The sequence below is a fragment of the Vulpes lagopus genome, chromosome 11 (genome assembly GCF_018345385.1).
Source record: "Vulpes lagopus strain Blue_001 chromosome 11, ASM1834538v1, whole genome shotgun sequence".
NCBI classification, from domain to species: Eukaryota; Metazoa; Chordata; class Mammalia; order Carnivora; family Canidae; genus Vulpes; species Vulpes lagopus.
This window is the reverse complement of record NC_054834.1, coordinates 74,523,785-74,540,254: the sequence shown is the minus strand read 5'-3', so window position 1 is coordinate 74,540,254 and position 16,470 is coordinate 74,523,785. Positions and strand designations below refer to the sequence as shown.

The 16,470-nt window shown below is 52.1% G+C and overlaps 1 protein-coding gene across 2 annotated transcripts; it reads left to right on the top strand.

The window, feature by feature from the left end:
• Positions 1-4,820: 4,820 nt before the first annotated feature.
• On the top strand, positions 4,821-15,432 carry PELI3 (pellino E3 ubiquitin protein ligase family member 3). Of its 2 annotated transcripts, XM_041722312.1 has the most exons (8): positions 4,821-4,976; positions 6,084-6,245; positions 6,779-6,850; positions 8,887-9,016; positions 9,633-9,734; positions 10,747-10,941; positions 11,250-11,438; positions 12,761-15,432. In XM_041722312.1, exons 2-8 carry the CDS (start codon positions 6,094-6,096, stop codon positions 13,328-13,330), a joined length of 1,410 nt encoding a protein of 469 aa, XP_041578246.1. In that variant the 5' UTR covers positions 4,821-4,976; positions 6,084-6,093; the 3' UTR covers positions 13,331-15,432. The 2 variants fall into 2 exon arrangements, with proteins under 2 accessions (XP_041578246.1, XP_041578247.1); XM_041722313.1 differs by lacking the exon at positions 6,779-6,850.
• Positions 15,433-16,470: the final 1,038 nt, after the last annotated feature.

The following is a 16,470-nucleotide window of genomic DNA, read 5'->3' as shown; positions in this document are numbered from 1 at the left end:
ACAGGCCTGTTGAGAGAATTTAACATCATTATGCAGGCAGGGTATTTAGCTCAGGCCTGGCTCAAGGCATATAGTAAGAACTCTACGAAAGCTAAGTACTAGTATTGTCAGTTCAGACTTTGTCTTTTCTTGGCTGGATACTCAGGGCAGCCTCCACTACGGCCTCTCTGCCTCCATTTCTTGCCCTTCCCAGGCTATCCTCTTCAACTCAGCCAGTGCCAGGCCCTTATCTAAAGCTTGTCAGCCTACAGCTTCTTTTCCCAGACTGTGGGTCTTGGTCCATCTGAGATACTCATTAAGTTCAGCTTTCTGGGGTCTCCCTCCAGGGCCCAGGGGACCCTTCTTGGACTCATCACTCTACAAACTAAAGTCTTCATATGGGATTCAAGGCCCTAGACCTAGCACTTGCCACCTTCTCTAGCCTCATACTCCCTACCCCACCCTCTGACCAACCAGAGAGTGTACACTCCCCTGCTGTCCTGAAGTCTCTTATGCTTCTCCATATGTAGATGAAAAGACCTGGACACTCTCTCCTCCTTTACTTTCTGACTCCCTCTGCTTCCCTATCTCTCAGGAAGATGCCTCTCATGCACTGAATTCTCTCCTTTCCAAAGTAATACCTTGAAGCTCTAACCCCCAGCACCTCAGAATATGATTGTGTTTGGAGATGGGACCCTTTTAAGAGGTAAGTGAGTTAAAATGGGGCTACTAGGTCAGGCTCAGGCTTTCAACAATCTGAATGATGTCCTTATAAGAGGAGATCAGGACACAGACACGCACAGAGGAAAGACCACGTGGGGACACAGCAAGAATGTGGCTATCTGTAAGCCAAGAAGAGAGTCCTCCAAAGAAATCAGGCCTGCCAACACCTTGATCTTAGACAATACTTTTTTAAAACTAGCATTGTGGCCCATCAGTGGGTTATTAAATTGATTTTGTGAGTTCAACTAACATTTTAAATAACATAGAATGGAACAGAATAGAAAATTGCTGAGTACATCCCATGGAGTAAATGCATGTATTGTCTCATAATACTGGTGTTTCCCTTGTGTGCCTGTGTTTGCATTGGACCACAATAATAATGTATTTCTTACTGATGCTCATGGGCAAAAAAAGAAAAAGAAAAAAGAAAGGAAAAGACAGGAAAAAGAAAAGAAAACCTCTGTAGCTTCAGCAAGAACAAGTCCCTGCCTGTTCAAATTGCAGACTGTAAGGGTGTGGTTGAATCAGCTCATCTTATTTTAAACATTTTTATTATAAAATACCATAAGTAAACAAACAGCCTGTACAAAATAAATGTACAGCTTAGCTATTATAAAACAAATACCCAAGTGAGTACCACTCAGTTAAGAGACTGAACAGCACCATGGACAGCACCCCAATGCTCTCCCCTCCCCACCCTGGCATGTGCTCCTTCTCAATTATGGCCACTTTCCTAATTTTTGTGTTACTGACTTTCTTGACTTTCTTTATTTTTAACATTTCATTTCTCTTTGCTTTACACCTAGGAGTGGAATTTCTGGCTCATGTGGTAACTCTATGTTTAATTGCTTGAGGCGCTGCTGGACTGTTTTCCTAAGCGGCTGCACCCATTTTACATTCCCACGAGCATTGTGTGAGGTGCCAAGTTCCCTGCATCCGGACAACGCCTGCCTGCTTTTGCCACCTTCTATGGGTCATCCTTTCCTGTTTCTTTGTATGAATTATAGGGTTTTTGTGGTGGTTGTTCCTGGAATCCGAAGACTGTAATTAATATATTACAGCAACTCTATACTTGTCTACTCCCTCCAGGGCTTGCTATTGTCATTTGTCTTTTTAGTAACTGGCCGGGTTATTTTAGTGAACTCTATCTCCCCACCTCCCCTACTTTCCAGTCTAAATATAAAGCCTCTGTTTTGGTCCTCAAGAAATGTAGCCTTGGGTATACCCATAGTCACCCAAGGGATGGGATGACAGTAGTTTGGGCAGGGCTCTCCTTGACTAACTCTTTCCCTGGCTACACCCAGCTGTTAAGCTCCACTCAATGCTAGCTGAGTCCTCTATTGTTTTCAACAATATCCTGGGACAGAAATTGTTCCATGAACTGATGCAATCAAATCTGATCTTTTTAAAGGAATAGGGTTTAGGGCACCTGGGTGGCTCAGTCAGTTAAACGCATCTTTGGATCAGTTCATGATCCCGCCATCCTGGTTCTGCGTTGGGCTCCCTGCTTAGCGGGGAGTGTGCTTCTCCCTCTGCCCCTCCTTGTTCCCTCCACTCCCGGCTCATGCTCTCTCTCTCTCTCTCTCTCAAGTAAATAAGTAAAATCTTAAAAAAAAAAATTAAAGGAATAGGATTTACATCCCCAAATCTACCTGAGGATTCACTCTTTTCCCAGCTCCCATTCCCACTCACAACAGGGCTTCAAAGGCAGAATTCAGCATCTTAGCCCTTCCTTCTTCTCTCCATATCTCTTAGCCCAGAGAGTTTCTTGTTTTTTTTCTTCAAATATTTTTCTAAACTGTTTATGCCAGCCACTTGTCTTGAAACCAAGAATTAAAGAAATAAAGGTTGTATCTTGTCCCTTTCTTCCTTTCTTTGTTGCTCTTTTTTTTTTTTTTCCAATAGGGTCAAGATATAGATTGAAGAGAGAGGAGGGGCTGAACAAAGGGATTTCAGAACAATACTGCAAATTTTTTTCCACCATAGGTAGATACTATTATTATTCCCATTTTATAAATAAGGAACAAAGTCTAGAGAGATTGAGAAGCTGGAGTTCTTGAGACAGAGCCAGAATTCAAGGCTGGAACTTGGGCACTTGTGTCTGTTGGTGGTGTCTCAACTCTTCCTTCTCCCACACCCAGACAATGCCGGGATCAGTCCCACCTCAGGCTTCGGGAGGCCACTTGTGGTCTGGCTGTGCTCATCATGCAGCTCTGGTCCCAGTGCTGTATACCACTGGAGAAATCTCTGCCTCCTGCCGTATCCTGGAATCTCTCTCAGTCCTTTATTCTTGCAGTCTGGTGTCAGATAGTAGCACTGGAGTTCTGCTCAATCCTCAGCTATGTGCTTGCACCTGTGTGACCTGGGGCATGTATCTCTTCCCCCACCCCCATCGCCAGCTTCAGTTTCCTAAAATGTAAAATGGAGATTCTAACAGTTATTGAGCACATGTTCATTGAGGGTCTGCTCTGGCAGGCAATGTGCTGGAATTTGGGAATGCAAAGGGGAATGAGACTGTCCCACTGTCCCCATGTCCCAACGTGGCTTGTGTACCTGGTATGGAGGTGGGCACACTGCAGGCATTCAGGGATGGGAGCTCTCCTGTTGTGCAGGATTTGTATGATCTGCTGCTGACAGCCCAGCAGTCCAGCCTCCTCAAAGGTGGCCTCTCAGGGAGATTCTCTTTGATTAATGAGTGCCTTTGTCCCTAAAGGACGGGCTGCTGGCGGCCTTCTTGTTTCATCTGGCTGCTGGGGCCCCCAAACAGCTGGCAAAGCAGTTGGTATCTTAGACTATTTTTAGGTGGTGGAATTAGTGGGGTGTGTAGATATGGTGGGGCCTGGGTGGGGGGCCAGGAGACAGAGAGCTTCACAAGCAGCACGATGGGGGGAGAGGAGAAAGGATGCTCTCTCTCAGGAATGTGTGGGCAAACCTTCATTTCTCCTTCATGACTGGGGCCAAAGGACACCTCCTCCATACAGCCTTCCTTGATTTCCTCAATAAATACTCTAAAGACTCAGGTTAATTGTCTACCCTCTGGGCTTCCCCCAGCTCTTGGCTATGATTCCAAACATACTGAGAAATAATGTGTTGAAGGGATCTTATCTGATGCATTTCTGGGTCTCTCCTGCTCTGCACCTCTGAATCCCATCCTGCCCTTCCTCATCCTAATAAGGTATAGAAAAGTTAAGAGTCAGATTTTGAAGTCACGCAGCTCAGATCTACTCTTGGTAAGATAACCACAACCAGGTTAGGTTGTACAACTCTGTTTTTTTCACCTGTAAAATGGGTGATTATCGTGACTGCCTCCCAGAAATTAAAGGCCTCGTTTTGCTCCAAGCACAGAGCATAGCATCTGGCACAGAATGACAGATCTCTTGCAAGCCCAGGGGCCTAAGGAGCTGCAAGCTCCTAAAGGTCTCCACCCACTTTGTGGCTTCTCGGGTGGTGTGAGTGCTAATGGGAAGGAGGGAGGTGTTCCCGGTCACCCCGGGGCCCACAGCCGGCCAGAGGTCGCTCAGCGAGAAAGTGGCCGAGTTTAACTGAAGAAAGGTCTGCAAGTCGTGCCAATTACAGCAATTTTTCTCGTCCTCCCTGCTAACGGACACCCCCTTCCTCCGATCCCTCTAGTATTTTCCTTCTCTCGTTCCCGCCCCCACTTCTATGCTCCTCTGATTCCGCGGCTTCGCATTTGGGAGGCGGAGTCTCGGGCAGGAGGTAGAGAGTCCCCCGCCCAAGGTGGGGAAAGGCGCCTCCCGCCCAGCGAGAAGGCTCCGCCTTGCGGTGGGGGAGGGGGCGCCCGTGTCTCCGGGAGAACCCGGAAGTCCCCAGAAACGAGGGCGGAGTCTGGGGAGCCTGAACCCGGGGATGGGTCTCACGGATACAGGGGAGTCCCCGAACCAGCGAAGACCTGCTAGGGAGTTCCTGGGACAGAGTGGTGGGCGGGGCCTCCCAGAGTAAGAGGCGGGGTTAGATAGGGGCGTGGCCTCTCAAGAGGGGCGGGGCTCAGTCTATGAGAGCTAAGCTGCGCCGCAAGGGGCGGAGTCTTGTGTGGGGCGGGGCTCCGCGGGGGCGGTCCTAACGGGGCGGGGCATCGGGATAGGGGGCGGAGTGTGGTGGTTAGCGTTCGCCCCCTCCCTCGGCCCCGGGTGTCCCCGTGACGAGGCAGCGCGGAGCCGCCGCGGGCCGGGCCCATCCCGCCGTAGCGGCTCCGGGGCCGAGCAGGGCCGAGGCTCGAAAGGAGCGGCTCCGAGCGGGGCCGGGAGCGCGGCCAGGTGAGACCGCCGGGGCTGAGGGGGCGGGGGCTGTGCCGGGCGGGCCCCGGCGGACGCGGGGGGCGTGTTTGCGTGTCTGGGGGTGGCAGGGGGAGTGGGTCCGAGGGCGGCGCCGGGACTGGCGCTCGCGGGTCCCCGGTGGGCCGGCGCCCGTTCGGGCATTGCCCGAGGGGCTCGGGGTGTGCGGGGCTGTGTGCGTGCGCGCGCATGTTTGTGGCGAGGGGCCGCTGGGTGTGTATCTGCGTATGCGCTGGGCCGTCATTGTGCCTGCCCCCCGCGCAGGACTGCGCGGAGATGTTTTCCAAACAGGCTTCCTGCGGAGATGGGCTCTGCTGCAGCCCCAGCCAGAGGGGGGAGCGCCGCCCCCACAGGCCTCCAGAGACCAAGGCGGCCCTGGGACTGCAGACAGACACCTGAGGGAGGGAGGGGGCGCCCACCAGGGAGGGGTCCAGAGGCCTGCCCGCCGGGTGAGCCGAGATGGGGAGACTGAGGCAGATGGATGGGCAGAGGAAGATGGCCAGACAGACGGAGATGAGGAAGAAGGTGGGAAGAGAGATGCTGAAAAGGACAGCCCAGGAGGAGAGAGAGTCATTGAGAAAAAAAGACAGACAGAGGCCTAGACCTGCAAAGGGGCTGAATGATTAAGATGGATAGATAGATTCCAAAAACCCAACAGAAGGGTTACTCAGAGGCCCTGGGGGCCAAGAACCAAGCCCAGGAATTGAGTCTAAGATGAGGAATAAGGGTCCTCTAACTCCTGAGGTGTCCCTCTTTCAAGCACATCCCAGACTGGGGTCCTGACGAAAAAGAAGCCTCTGGCCCCCCCATGTTGGTCCAGCCCTCTGGCCTCACCAAATATCCTGACCCTCTGAATGTGGGGGTTCCATCCCACCCGTTTCCCTTCCCTGGTATCCCAGCAACGCTGGGACAGTTTAAAGGAGGCAGAGGTGGAGCAGTTGCCATAGCAACAGAGGTAGTGAAAGGTCACTCTGGCCTTAGCCTAAGTGTCCCTGCAGCAGGCCTGAGCTGGCATGGGCGGGGGGTGGGGGGTGGGGTGGGGGGGTGTTTGGGATGGGAGGTTGCAAAATGCTTTTTCTCCTCTCCCAGTCCACCCGGAATGGTGCTAGAAGGAAACCCTGAAGTGGGGTCTCCCCGAAACTCAAACCTCCGTCATCCAGGGAGCCAGGGCTCTTGTGTCCTCTCTTCTCCTGGTGAAGATGCACAGCCAGACCAGGAGCCCATCAAGTATGGGGAACTCATCGTCCTGGGGTGAGCGACCTTGGTCCAGGTGGGGCAGGGCACCAGGCACCCCTAGGGCAACCAGACCAAGGGCCCCAGTTCTCCCCACCTATGATCTTCTGCTGTTTGTCCCCCCTCACCGCCCCAATGGAGAGACAGAGTTGACCAAACCCACCTCAATTCCTGTTATTTTGTCTTCCTGTTTTTTATAAATTACTGAGAAAACTCTAACTGCCCACCTAAGTTTCTGATCAGATAAAAAGTAACACCATCTGCCTTTCATAAAGCACCTAGCATATGTAGTCTGGGGTGAAGAACTCTGGTTCTCCAGCAAAAATGCTTGGTTCAGATCCTGCCTCTGTGAGTTGCTTAACTTCCTTGTGCCTCCATTTTCCCATCTTACAAGTAGGGATGATAATAATACTTTGGAGGGCTGTCAGAGGAATAAATGAGGTGATTCCTGTAACGCACGTAGACAGTGCCTGGCACAGATCAAGTGTTCTGGGAGGCAGGCCTGTGCCAAGCCCTTTCATGGACATTATTTCATTTCAATCTTCACAAAGATGCTGTGAGGAAGGAGGTGAGGAAACCGAGGCTCAGAGAGGGGAAGTGACTGGTCCAAGGGCACACAGCTGGTAAGTGGCAGGGCTGGGATTTGGACCCAGGTCTTTCTTACTCTAGCTCTAGTGTACTTTCACCAAGCCCCAACTGACTCTCATGCTACAGATGAGAAAACCAAGGCCAGGAGAGAGGAAGCGATGTGAGTTGGTGGCTGGGTAGACCTCATCCCTTCCTGGTCTCTGCCTGACCAGGATCCCTGAACCACCCACTTAGCTCTGCCTCCAGGCACAGATCCCTCTTCTTCCTCCCCCATCCACACCTCCTGTTGGCCTCCCTCTCTGCCATCTGCCCAGAAAAAGATATTTGATAAGCTATGCTATCATTATGATTAATTAGAAATAATAATGGCTAATGTTTGCTGACGTGTACATGCCAAGTGCTTTTTCCTGATAATAATAAGTTAACATTTATCAAGGGCTTGCTGTATATGTATGTCAAACTCTGTGCCAAGCATCTTTAAATGCTTTATCTCATTTAGTTCTCAAAATAAACCTGCAAGGTAGGTACTGATCAATTAGTACCCTTTTACAGACGTCATGTGTTAAGTGGAAGAGCCGGGATTTAAGCCAGGCCCATCTGAGTCCCGAGCCCATGTCCAGAATTGCCCCATGCCCCAAAAGTGGGAAAAACTTACAAGGGCAAAAGTGATTCTCTTCTTAGGGCTGCTTGCATGAGAAAAATAGCTGTTTGGTGTCCCAAAGGACAGACTTTCCAGCTGAGGGCGAGGCCACTGATGAGGGAGAGTGCAGACCAAGGGTATAGGCCCTCTTGGCAGCTATTTTTTCTCAGTAGAGCAGTGAAGCCCCACACTGGCTATAGAGCCACCTGAAGAGCACATTGAAAAGACCCACTGACAGTCCCATCCCAAACCTACAGAATCAGAATCTCCATGGGTGGAGCCAGGGAATCTATATTTTAACAAGCTCATGGAGAAGATTCTGATTCAAGTGGTCTTTGTATTTGGCAGCTCTTCATCCCGGCACTCCCTGCTCCAAAATCTTCCATGGCTCCTTCGTCTCATAGAACAAAGCCTAGACTCCTAAGCTTGGTGTTCAGGGTCCTTCCACCAGCTTCATTCTCCTCTACATCAGTTCACCACCCACATCACCACTCCATGATCTCACCAAACCCTGCCAGCCTCAGGCCCTTCAACTGGGGCAAGCCTTCCCTCTAGAAGGGCTTCTGCAACAGAGCCCGGAGTCAGACAGACCCAAGTTCAAATCTCTGACTTTTTCACTTACTAGCCTGGGACCTCGGGCAGGTCATTTTACCTCCCTGAGCCTCAATTTTCCTCATCTGTAAAATGGGAAGAAAGATACCTGTCTGGCAGGACATTGCACAGATTCCATTAGGTAATTAATAACGTGAAGCCCCAGGAACATGGGAGCCTCCAGAACGTGGCAGTGATCAAGGCTGTGACTCACCTCATCTTTGCCTTCCACAATCACTCCCTCCGGAGAAGAGCTGGAAGGAAGGTAGACATTTGACATGTATGGATCTAGGGAGGTGGTGGCATTGCCGGTCTGCTTTCTTTTCCATTCTGGTTTCCAGTTGGACTTGTGGTGTCATAAATGATAGTTATCTGTAAAGGTGAATCCTTTCCAGTTCAATGTCCAGGAAAGGTGTTCCCTTTCTTAGAAACCTGATCTGAGGCCAGAATTCCCTTCTCCTATCTCTGGGCCTGTGGTGTGTTTGATGCCCAGCTTCCTTGAAAAGCTCAGGACACCCCTTTCCTGCCACGGTGAGGATAGAACTGACCTGTGCTGTGCCACTGGTGCCACCCCCAGCAGCCAGCCAGGCAGGGCTCAGGTGGCCAGGAAACACTGCATAATTGAATGAAAAGCCTTCTGGAGATATTCCAGCCCTCACCCTACTCCCCAAAGGCACTGATTTGATAATAGTAGAGGTCTTCTAGTTTCAGGTGTCTCTAGGGCTTGTTTATTAAGGTAGAGTCCACCCAGAAGTTGGCAGTTCCTCAAAATCTCTCAGGGCCTCACTTTCTCTTTCTCTCTCTCTGCAACCCCCTCTTTTTAAATCCCTACATCCACAGCTACAATGGGTGTCTGGCAAGTGGGGACAAAGGCCGCCGGAGAAGCCGCCTGGCGCTGAGCCGCCGACCCCATGCCAACGGAGTGAAGCCAGATGTCATGCACCACATCTCCACACCACTCGTTTCCAAGGCAAGCAGCCTGTCTCAGCAGACCTGGACCAGGTCTTCGGCCTTCCCAGTCCTACCCACCCATAGCCCCACTGGAGCAGAGGAGCCCACTGTGTCTTCACACATTGCCTTAGGCTGCCAGAGAAATGGTGCCGAGGGGAGATTCCTTATTGTGCACTATACATTACAGTTTGCAAAATGTGTTCATTGATGACCAGACCCCAACTATCGAATAGAAATGATCAGTATTGTGTAGGGGCAGCCAAGGCCCATGAAGGGGATGTGACAGTAACACAGCAATGGCAAAGGAAAAGCCCTTGGCTTCAGAGGATTTGGGTTAAGATACAAGCTCTCCTGTTTCCAGCTCTGTGACTTTAAGCCACTTTCTTCTCTCTGAGCTGCAGTTCCCTCAACTGTAAAATGGGAATGATAACTCTGCCACCTCCTTGAGGTGGCTGTAGAGATCAAATAAGGTAACCCGTATATGGTGCCAGCCACACAGTACATCCTCTGCAAGGGTAGAACTGCCCCTTCACTGGGGTTGGCCAGTGGGCCTTGAGTTCCAGCTTCTGGCTCAGAGGCTCACACTTCTCCTGGCCACATGCCCTGGGAAGTGACTTCCCCTTTCTCCCCACCAGGCACTGAGTAACCGTGGCCAGCACAGCATCTCGTACACACTGTCCCGGAGCCACTCGGTCATAGTTGAGTACACACATGACAGCGACACGGATATGTTCCAGGTATGTTCAGACCTCTCTGCAAGTCTCTTGGCCGCAGGGCCACCAGGCCTCAATGTAGCAGTCTTCTTGAGAATTCTAGGGTGAACTGGGAAGACTGAAGGCCCGGGGAGTTGCTTTGGAGGCACTCAGTGCAATCGACTACTCTTCAAATCAGGAGGTCCAATGAGTGCAGTTGACTTCCTGGAGTTACACAGCAAATCAGTGGCTATATCAAAACTTAAAATCCAAGACCAGGGGCACCCGGGTGGCTCAGTTGGTTGAGCATCTGCCTCCGGCTCAGGTCGTAATCCCAGGGTCCTGGGATGGAGCCCTGAGTCGGACTACCTGCTCAGCAGGAGCCTGCGTCTTCCTCTCCCTCTCCCCCCCCCCCCTTGCTCATGCTCTCTCTATCTCAAATGAATAAATAAAATATTAAAAAAAAAAACAAAAAAACAAAAAAACAAGACCAAACACCCAGGCCCCAGGAGGCCATAGAGCTTAAGGGTTCAGAGTGTGGTGTGAGAGTCATACTGCTTGGGTTATATCCCAGCTCCATCACTTACCAGCTGGGTGACTTTGGGCAAGAGTCACTTATGCTCTCTGGGCCTCAGTTTCCTCATCGGTACAGTGGGGCCCATAATGTACCCACTCCATGGAATTATTGATAAGATTCGCTGAGATATAGCACATGAAGCACTTAGCATGGTATCTAGTAAATACAGAAAATTCGCTATTTGCTGCTAATGTTTGATCACTCCCAGACTGGGTGTCACCTTTTCAGTAGTTTATCCAAAAAATCCCAACTCATTTTTATTGAGTGGGGGAGATAGAGAAGCCCCAGACCCAGTGACTAGATTTGGAGACTCCAGCTAAGATTCCAGAGGACCTGAGAAGTTGGGATGGTACCACCCCCTCCTCATTGTTTGGTGACCCCTACATGCAGAGCAGCTGCTGGGAACCCTGGGAGGGAGAGAGCCTGTGGGATTGACCTGCACACATAAGCATCCCTGTGCTTGCCCTCCCCTTCTCACAGATCGGCCGTTCCACGGAGAACATGATCGATTTTGTGGTAACAGATACATCCCCTGGAGGAGGGGCTGCTGAGGGCCCCTCAGCCCAGAGTACCATCTCTCGCTATGCCTGCCGCATCCTCTGTGACCGCCGGCCACCCTATACTGCCCGCATCTATGCCGCTGGCTTTGATGCTTCCAGCAACATCTTCCTTGGAGTGAGTGAGCCCCCCAGGCAGGGACTGGCACTTTGTCTGAGAGTGAGCAGAGAGGTAGGGTAGGGAGGGGCAGCGTCCTGGGATGATAGACCAGCCAGCAGTCATCGTAACCATGACCTACGCTGGCATTAGCAAGGCCACTTAAAAATGAGCACAGTGAGGCTCTGAGAGTGCCATCACCTGAGTGATGCCTGTGGCCGTGCAGTGTCCATTCTAGTTCTCTCTGGGCCACCTCTGACCATGAGGGTAGAGGGGTAGCAGGCTGGGGGCCACTCAGGGATATGATCTGATTCCACATTTGGTCCCAGGAGCGGGCGGCCAAGTGGCGGACCCCTGACGGCCTGATGGATGGCTTAACCACCAATGGGGTCCTGGTGATGCACCCAGCAGGTGGCTTCTCTGAGGACTCAGCCCCGGGTGTCTGGAGGGAGATATCAGTCTGTGGGAACGTGTACACTCTGAGGGACAGCCGCTCTGCACAACAACGAGGGAAGCTGGTAGGTGTCCTGCTCCATCCCCACCCCCACCCCTCATCCTTCCCAGGTCCTTCCCATCTGATCTCCAGGCCTCCCACACAAGGGATCCCCAACAGGCTCCATCTGGGGGTCATGCACCACTTGCCCCACGGAGAGGGCCAGACCATATTCCCCAAAACATAGCCCACATACTGCCAGAGGTTTGTGCGGTGGTGTGTGGTGAGCAGACATAAACACACTGCGGTACCAAGTGGCTTTAGGGATGCTGGCAGCTTAAAAACATCACAGCCTCGTGTGAGGATGACACTTGGCCCATGTGTGAGCAGTTTATAGCCTAAAGTGTTGGCAGTCTATAATGTGTCTCTCACGTTCACACGGATTTAGTTTTATTATCCTCACTTAGCAGGAAAGGGCCCTTGGAGTAGTTCTGACAGAGGTGACAGTGAATGCTCCACATGGCACAGATCAGAGAACTAATGTTAGGAACTCGAAGAGAATGCTAGAGAGAGGTAGGGGCCAGCCCGAGGTCATGTGGGCAAACTCCTCAAATGAGCCATGCAGAGCTCTTCTAGTGTACGAGCACATTGGGCAAGCAGATGGGAAATCTCAGGGAAGAGCATGGCTTATCTTTCCAGAGCATCAATACTACCAGGAGGTTTGGGGAAACATTATTTTTAAAACTATGCCCATGAATTTCACTAGCATTCACATGTTGAGTACTCCTCTGTTCCAGGTACCGTTCCAAGTGCTTACAATGATTGATTCATGAGAACCACTTGAGACAATGGGAAGTAACATCCATCTTGAGGATAAGGAAATTAAGACACAGAGAGGTTGAGTTACTCAACTAGGGATGCAGAATTAGTAAATGGTGAAGCTGGAATTCACACCCAGGCAGGCAAGCTCTAGAGTCCTTGCTTTTAACCACAGCCATTAGGATAGCTGCTTTGGGCAGTGTTTGTTCCCCAGTGTTTCAGATAGAAGAGTTTACCACTTCTTTACATGAGAGCTTGGGTAAAACCTCATTTTGGTCCAGATCTCCTGATTTGACAGATGAAGTGACCAAGGCCCACATCCCACTGTGAGGGGCAGTGCATGCCTGGGACCATTGGCTTGCCTCCCATGTGGCTTCTCAGTCCTCCTGGCTCCTCTGCCCCCATCCTCCTCCCCCTCTGCCCCTACTCTCCTCTCCCCTCCCCTCCAGCCTGCCCCATTGGTCCAGGGTGTTCTCTCCAGGGAGGTTTGGTGGGATAGACTGATGGCTTGGCTGGGGTGATAGCTGCCTAGGAGCCAGGGGTTTGGTGCCATCTTGAGCAGTTAAGACCTTTCTGTGCCTCTGGCAGGTGGAAAATGAGTCCAATGTGCTACAGGACGGCTCCCTCATTGACCTGTGTGGGGCCACACTGCTGTGGCGCACGCCAGCAGGGCTGCTGAGGGCACCGACGCTGAAGCAGCTGGAGGCCCAGCGGCAGGAGGCGAACGCGGCACGGCCCCAGTGCCCTGTGGGCCTCAGCACTCTGGCCTTCCCCAGTCCGGCCCGTGGCCGCACGGCACCCGACAAGCAGCAGCCTTGGGTCTACGTCCGGTGTGGCCATGTCCACGGCTACCATGGCTGGGGCTGCAGGAGAGAGCGGGGCCCCCAGGAGCGCGAGTGTCCTCTCTGTCGCCTTGTGGGGCCCTACGTCCCCCTGTGGCTTGGCCAGGAGGCCGGCCTCTGTCTGGACCCTGGGCCACCAAGCCATGCCTTTGCACCCTGCGGCCATGTCTGTTCTGAGAAGACTGCCCGCTACTGGGCCCAGACACCACTGCCCCATGGCACCCACGCTTTCCATGCTGCCTGCCCTTTTTGTGGGGCCTGGCTCACTGGTGAGCATGGCTGTGTCCGCCTCATTTTCCAGGGGCCACTGGACTAGGCTCCCCCAGGCCCCGGCTGCCATGCCCACCTGCCCACCCAGGTTCCCCACCTCCTGCAGCCCAGAGGGAGCTCTGCATGTGGGACTTTACCTGCTGGCACATAGCCACACCAGATGGACGCGTTGGATGGGCTGTGTTCCTTCCCTCTTGACCCTTGTCCCTGAAGCCCCTACCCCAGTCAGAATGATGGGGCCCTTAGCACCAGCTCTGTCCTGGGCTGATGGAGGGAAGCCCACCCCTATGCCCTGGCCCTTCCTGGGGTGTCCCACATCATGCCGCCTACACTGTGTCCCTGGGGGAGTGAAGGGGCTGTGGGTCCCTGACCCCCAGCTCAGGCTGGCTGTGCCCTGAGCCTGCCGACCTAGCTCCAGATACTCACCCTGCTGCTGCCCTGGGTTCTCTATAAACCTTGCTGCTCAGCTGCCCTCACAAACCCCACGTGTCCAGCATGCGTGCAGTGCCGCCAGCCCCTGCATGAGTGATGGGTGGGCAGCAGGCGGGGGCAGGCATCTGCTGATACCCACTATGGGCTGAACTCCATGCTAAGTGGGCTCTGGGGACACAGAGACAATCAGACCTGCTTCCCTGCCCAGTGGAATTCAGTGTAGGGGACAACAGACCAAATCACTGAATGACAACAGTTTCCTGTGTACCAGGATCAGAGACTCATCAGGGGCTGTGGAGCAGGTCTTGCAAACAGGCAGGAGAGGGAGAGAGGTTGGCGTGGGAACTCCCCACAAGAAGGGGAAGGTGCTTGGGCAGGAGGTAGGCTGAGCACAGGTTCCAGTGTGAGGAAGCAGGGAAATGAGTGGCTAGAGCAAGATGTTGGGGCTTCCTTGAGGTGGAAAATGCTGAATGGAGGCTCTGTCACAAATACTCATTTGTGGACAGTGACGAGTGGAGAGAAGGGAGAGGACTGACGGTCCCAGAGTGCTGGCTGAGATAGAAGGGCTACTATTACCAAGTGCTCACCATGCCCTGTGCTGTGCTGCTGCTGCTGCTAATAACTATATGAATAGAGCACTAACCAAGAGGTTTTGCTATTTAATCCTCATAATTACCCAGGGATGGAGGTGTTCCCATTTCTGTTCTGGGGAGATTAAGGCACATGTGCCAAGTCACACAGCTAGAAAGTAACCAAGCCAGGATTCAAATCTGAGATTGCCTGCCTGGCCTCAGCGTGGCCTCCTCCATCACACTGTACTGCTTTTCTTGGATGGGGGTGGGAGGAATGGGGAGGGCAGCTCAGGGCACAGGAACAGCATGTGCAGATGTGTAGCAGGAAAATGCTCAAGGCTAAGGAGCCAGGTCTGGATGGGCAGAAAAGAGAAAGGACATTGGGCTGGGGCCTAGTGGCCCTTGGTTGCCAAGGAGACCAAGTCAACTGGACCCTTACTCTTCTTGGCTAAGTGTCACTTCCCCCTGAGAGCCAAGGCAGGCTCAGTGTGCTACTGGGGTTGCTTTCAGACCTTCTTGGGGGGAAGCAAGCTAGGGAGACTGGTAGATGGAGATTCTGGAGATAGAAAAATCTGAAAAAGAGGCTCTAAGTACAGGCCTGACCTGGGCATCATCCCCAGTTGAAAACAGCTGCCAGAGTCTTAGGGAGTACAAGTTTGAGGTGGGGGAAACCTGCCCCAGGTCACACAGCTGGTGGGGGCCACAGAGACCAGACCTGTTGCTCTGGAGAGGACAGAGGGTTCCTGCAGGTGGTAAAAAGGGGAAGTGATGAGATTCTTGCTCCAGGAGCAACACACTCCTGGAGCACTAGGGAAACAGAGATGGGGATGCTTGGGTGGATGTGCAACTCCTATACACACACACACACACACACACACACACACCACTAGGAATCCAGCTCTACCCCATTGTTCTCATTTCTGACCCTGTTGGGAACAAGGCAGGGGTTGTTCCGATTCCATTTCCAGTAGGAAAACTGTAGACCTTGGGAGGAGAGACAAGCAAAGAGCAGAGTATCATCCCAGGGAGATCTTGGAGATAGTGGTAGAGGGTAAGACAGCTCTGATCTTGGCCCAATTCTGCCCCTCTTTGGCTCTTGGAGCCTCAGTCTCCTTACCCATTAAATGGAAGAGCAATTCCTCTATCACCAGGTGGCTGTGAATGTATGAAGAGCATCTGTAACACAGTAGGTATTTAATGTTTCTTCCTCACCTACCCTTCCTGCATTTCCATGGAGAATAACCAAGGCTAAGGATGCTCATGACTCTAGTGAGTGGACTTTGTATGATTGTGTGTGCGTGTGTGTGTGTGTGTGTGTGTGTCCGCGCGCGTGCACTGGGCCAAGTGGAGAGGACAATGTGGTGGAAGGTCTCAGTAAGGCTAGACCTCAGTTCAGAGACACCTGAGGATAGCGTGGGTGGCCTTAGGGAAGTCAATGAACCTGTTAGCCTCAGTTTCTCCATCTCTTACAATGGGTAAAATGACATCCTATCTGAGTTTTTGCAAGAATGAAGTATCCTCCATTTGAACAGGACCTCGTGTATTAACTGTAAACATAAGAATGCAGCTGGGTTGAGGGTCCCAGGAATACTGGGATCTTTTGCTGGCCCAAGCTGCTCATTGACAGCTGGAGAGCACTACCTCCTTTTCTGGTGTCCATCTCAAATTCACTGAAGTCAGGGGAGTATACTTATTTTATTTTAAAGACAATAAAAATTGAGGCACAGAGAAGAGAGGTGACTTTCCAAAAGACATAGACAATGTAGGGTGCTCCCTTGTGATGATAATTATCATTGGAGCCAACAGTAGCACTGTTGTGTCAAGCAGGGCTTTGGGCACTTTCATAAATGAGAAACTGGCACCAATGGTGGGCAGATGTTGCTGTGGGCCTAGACACAGGTGTGGTAAAGGCAGGGCAAGAAGACTGTGTGGATTTCAGGTATTCACTTTCCCCAACCTCTCTGGGCACAACACTGGGGAGCAGACTGCCCAGTCATACTTCATTCAGGGCTAAAGCATCCCTGGGGTGGAGACAATTGTTAGCCCAGTTTTCTTGCTGAGGAAGCGAAGACTGAGAGGTAAAGTGTCCCACTCAGTAGACAGTGGGGGCCTGATTCAACCTGAGATGGCCTGGCTCTGCCCACACTGACCTGGAGCCCCTCACAATGCCCCCTACTGACCC

Excerpts from the sequence above, each read along its gene's own strand:
- PELI3 (XM_041722312.1), top strand. The coding sequence starts at position 6,094 with ATGGTGCTAGAAGGAAACCCTGAAGTGGGGTCTCCCCGAAACTCAAAC. Across the intron at positions 6,851-8,886 it reads GGTCCAAGGGCACACAGCTG|CTACAATGGGTGTCTGGCAA; the intron begins GTAAGTGGCAGG and ends CTACATCCACAG. Across the intron at positions 11,439-12,760 it reads CACAACAACGAGGGAAGCTG|GTGGAAAATGAGTCCAATGT; the intron begins GTAGGTGTCCTG and ends TGCCTCTGGCAG.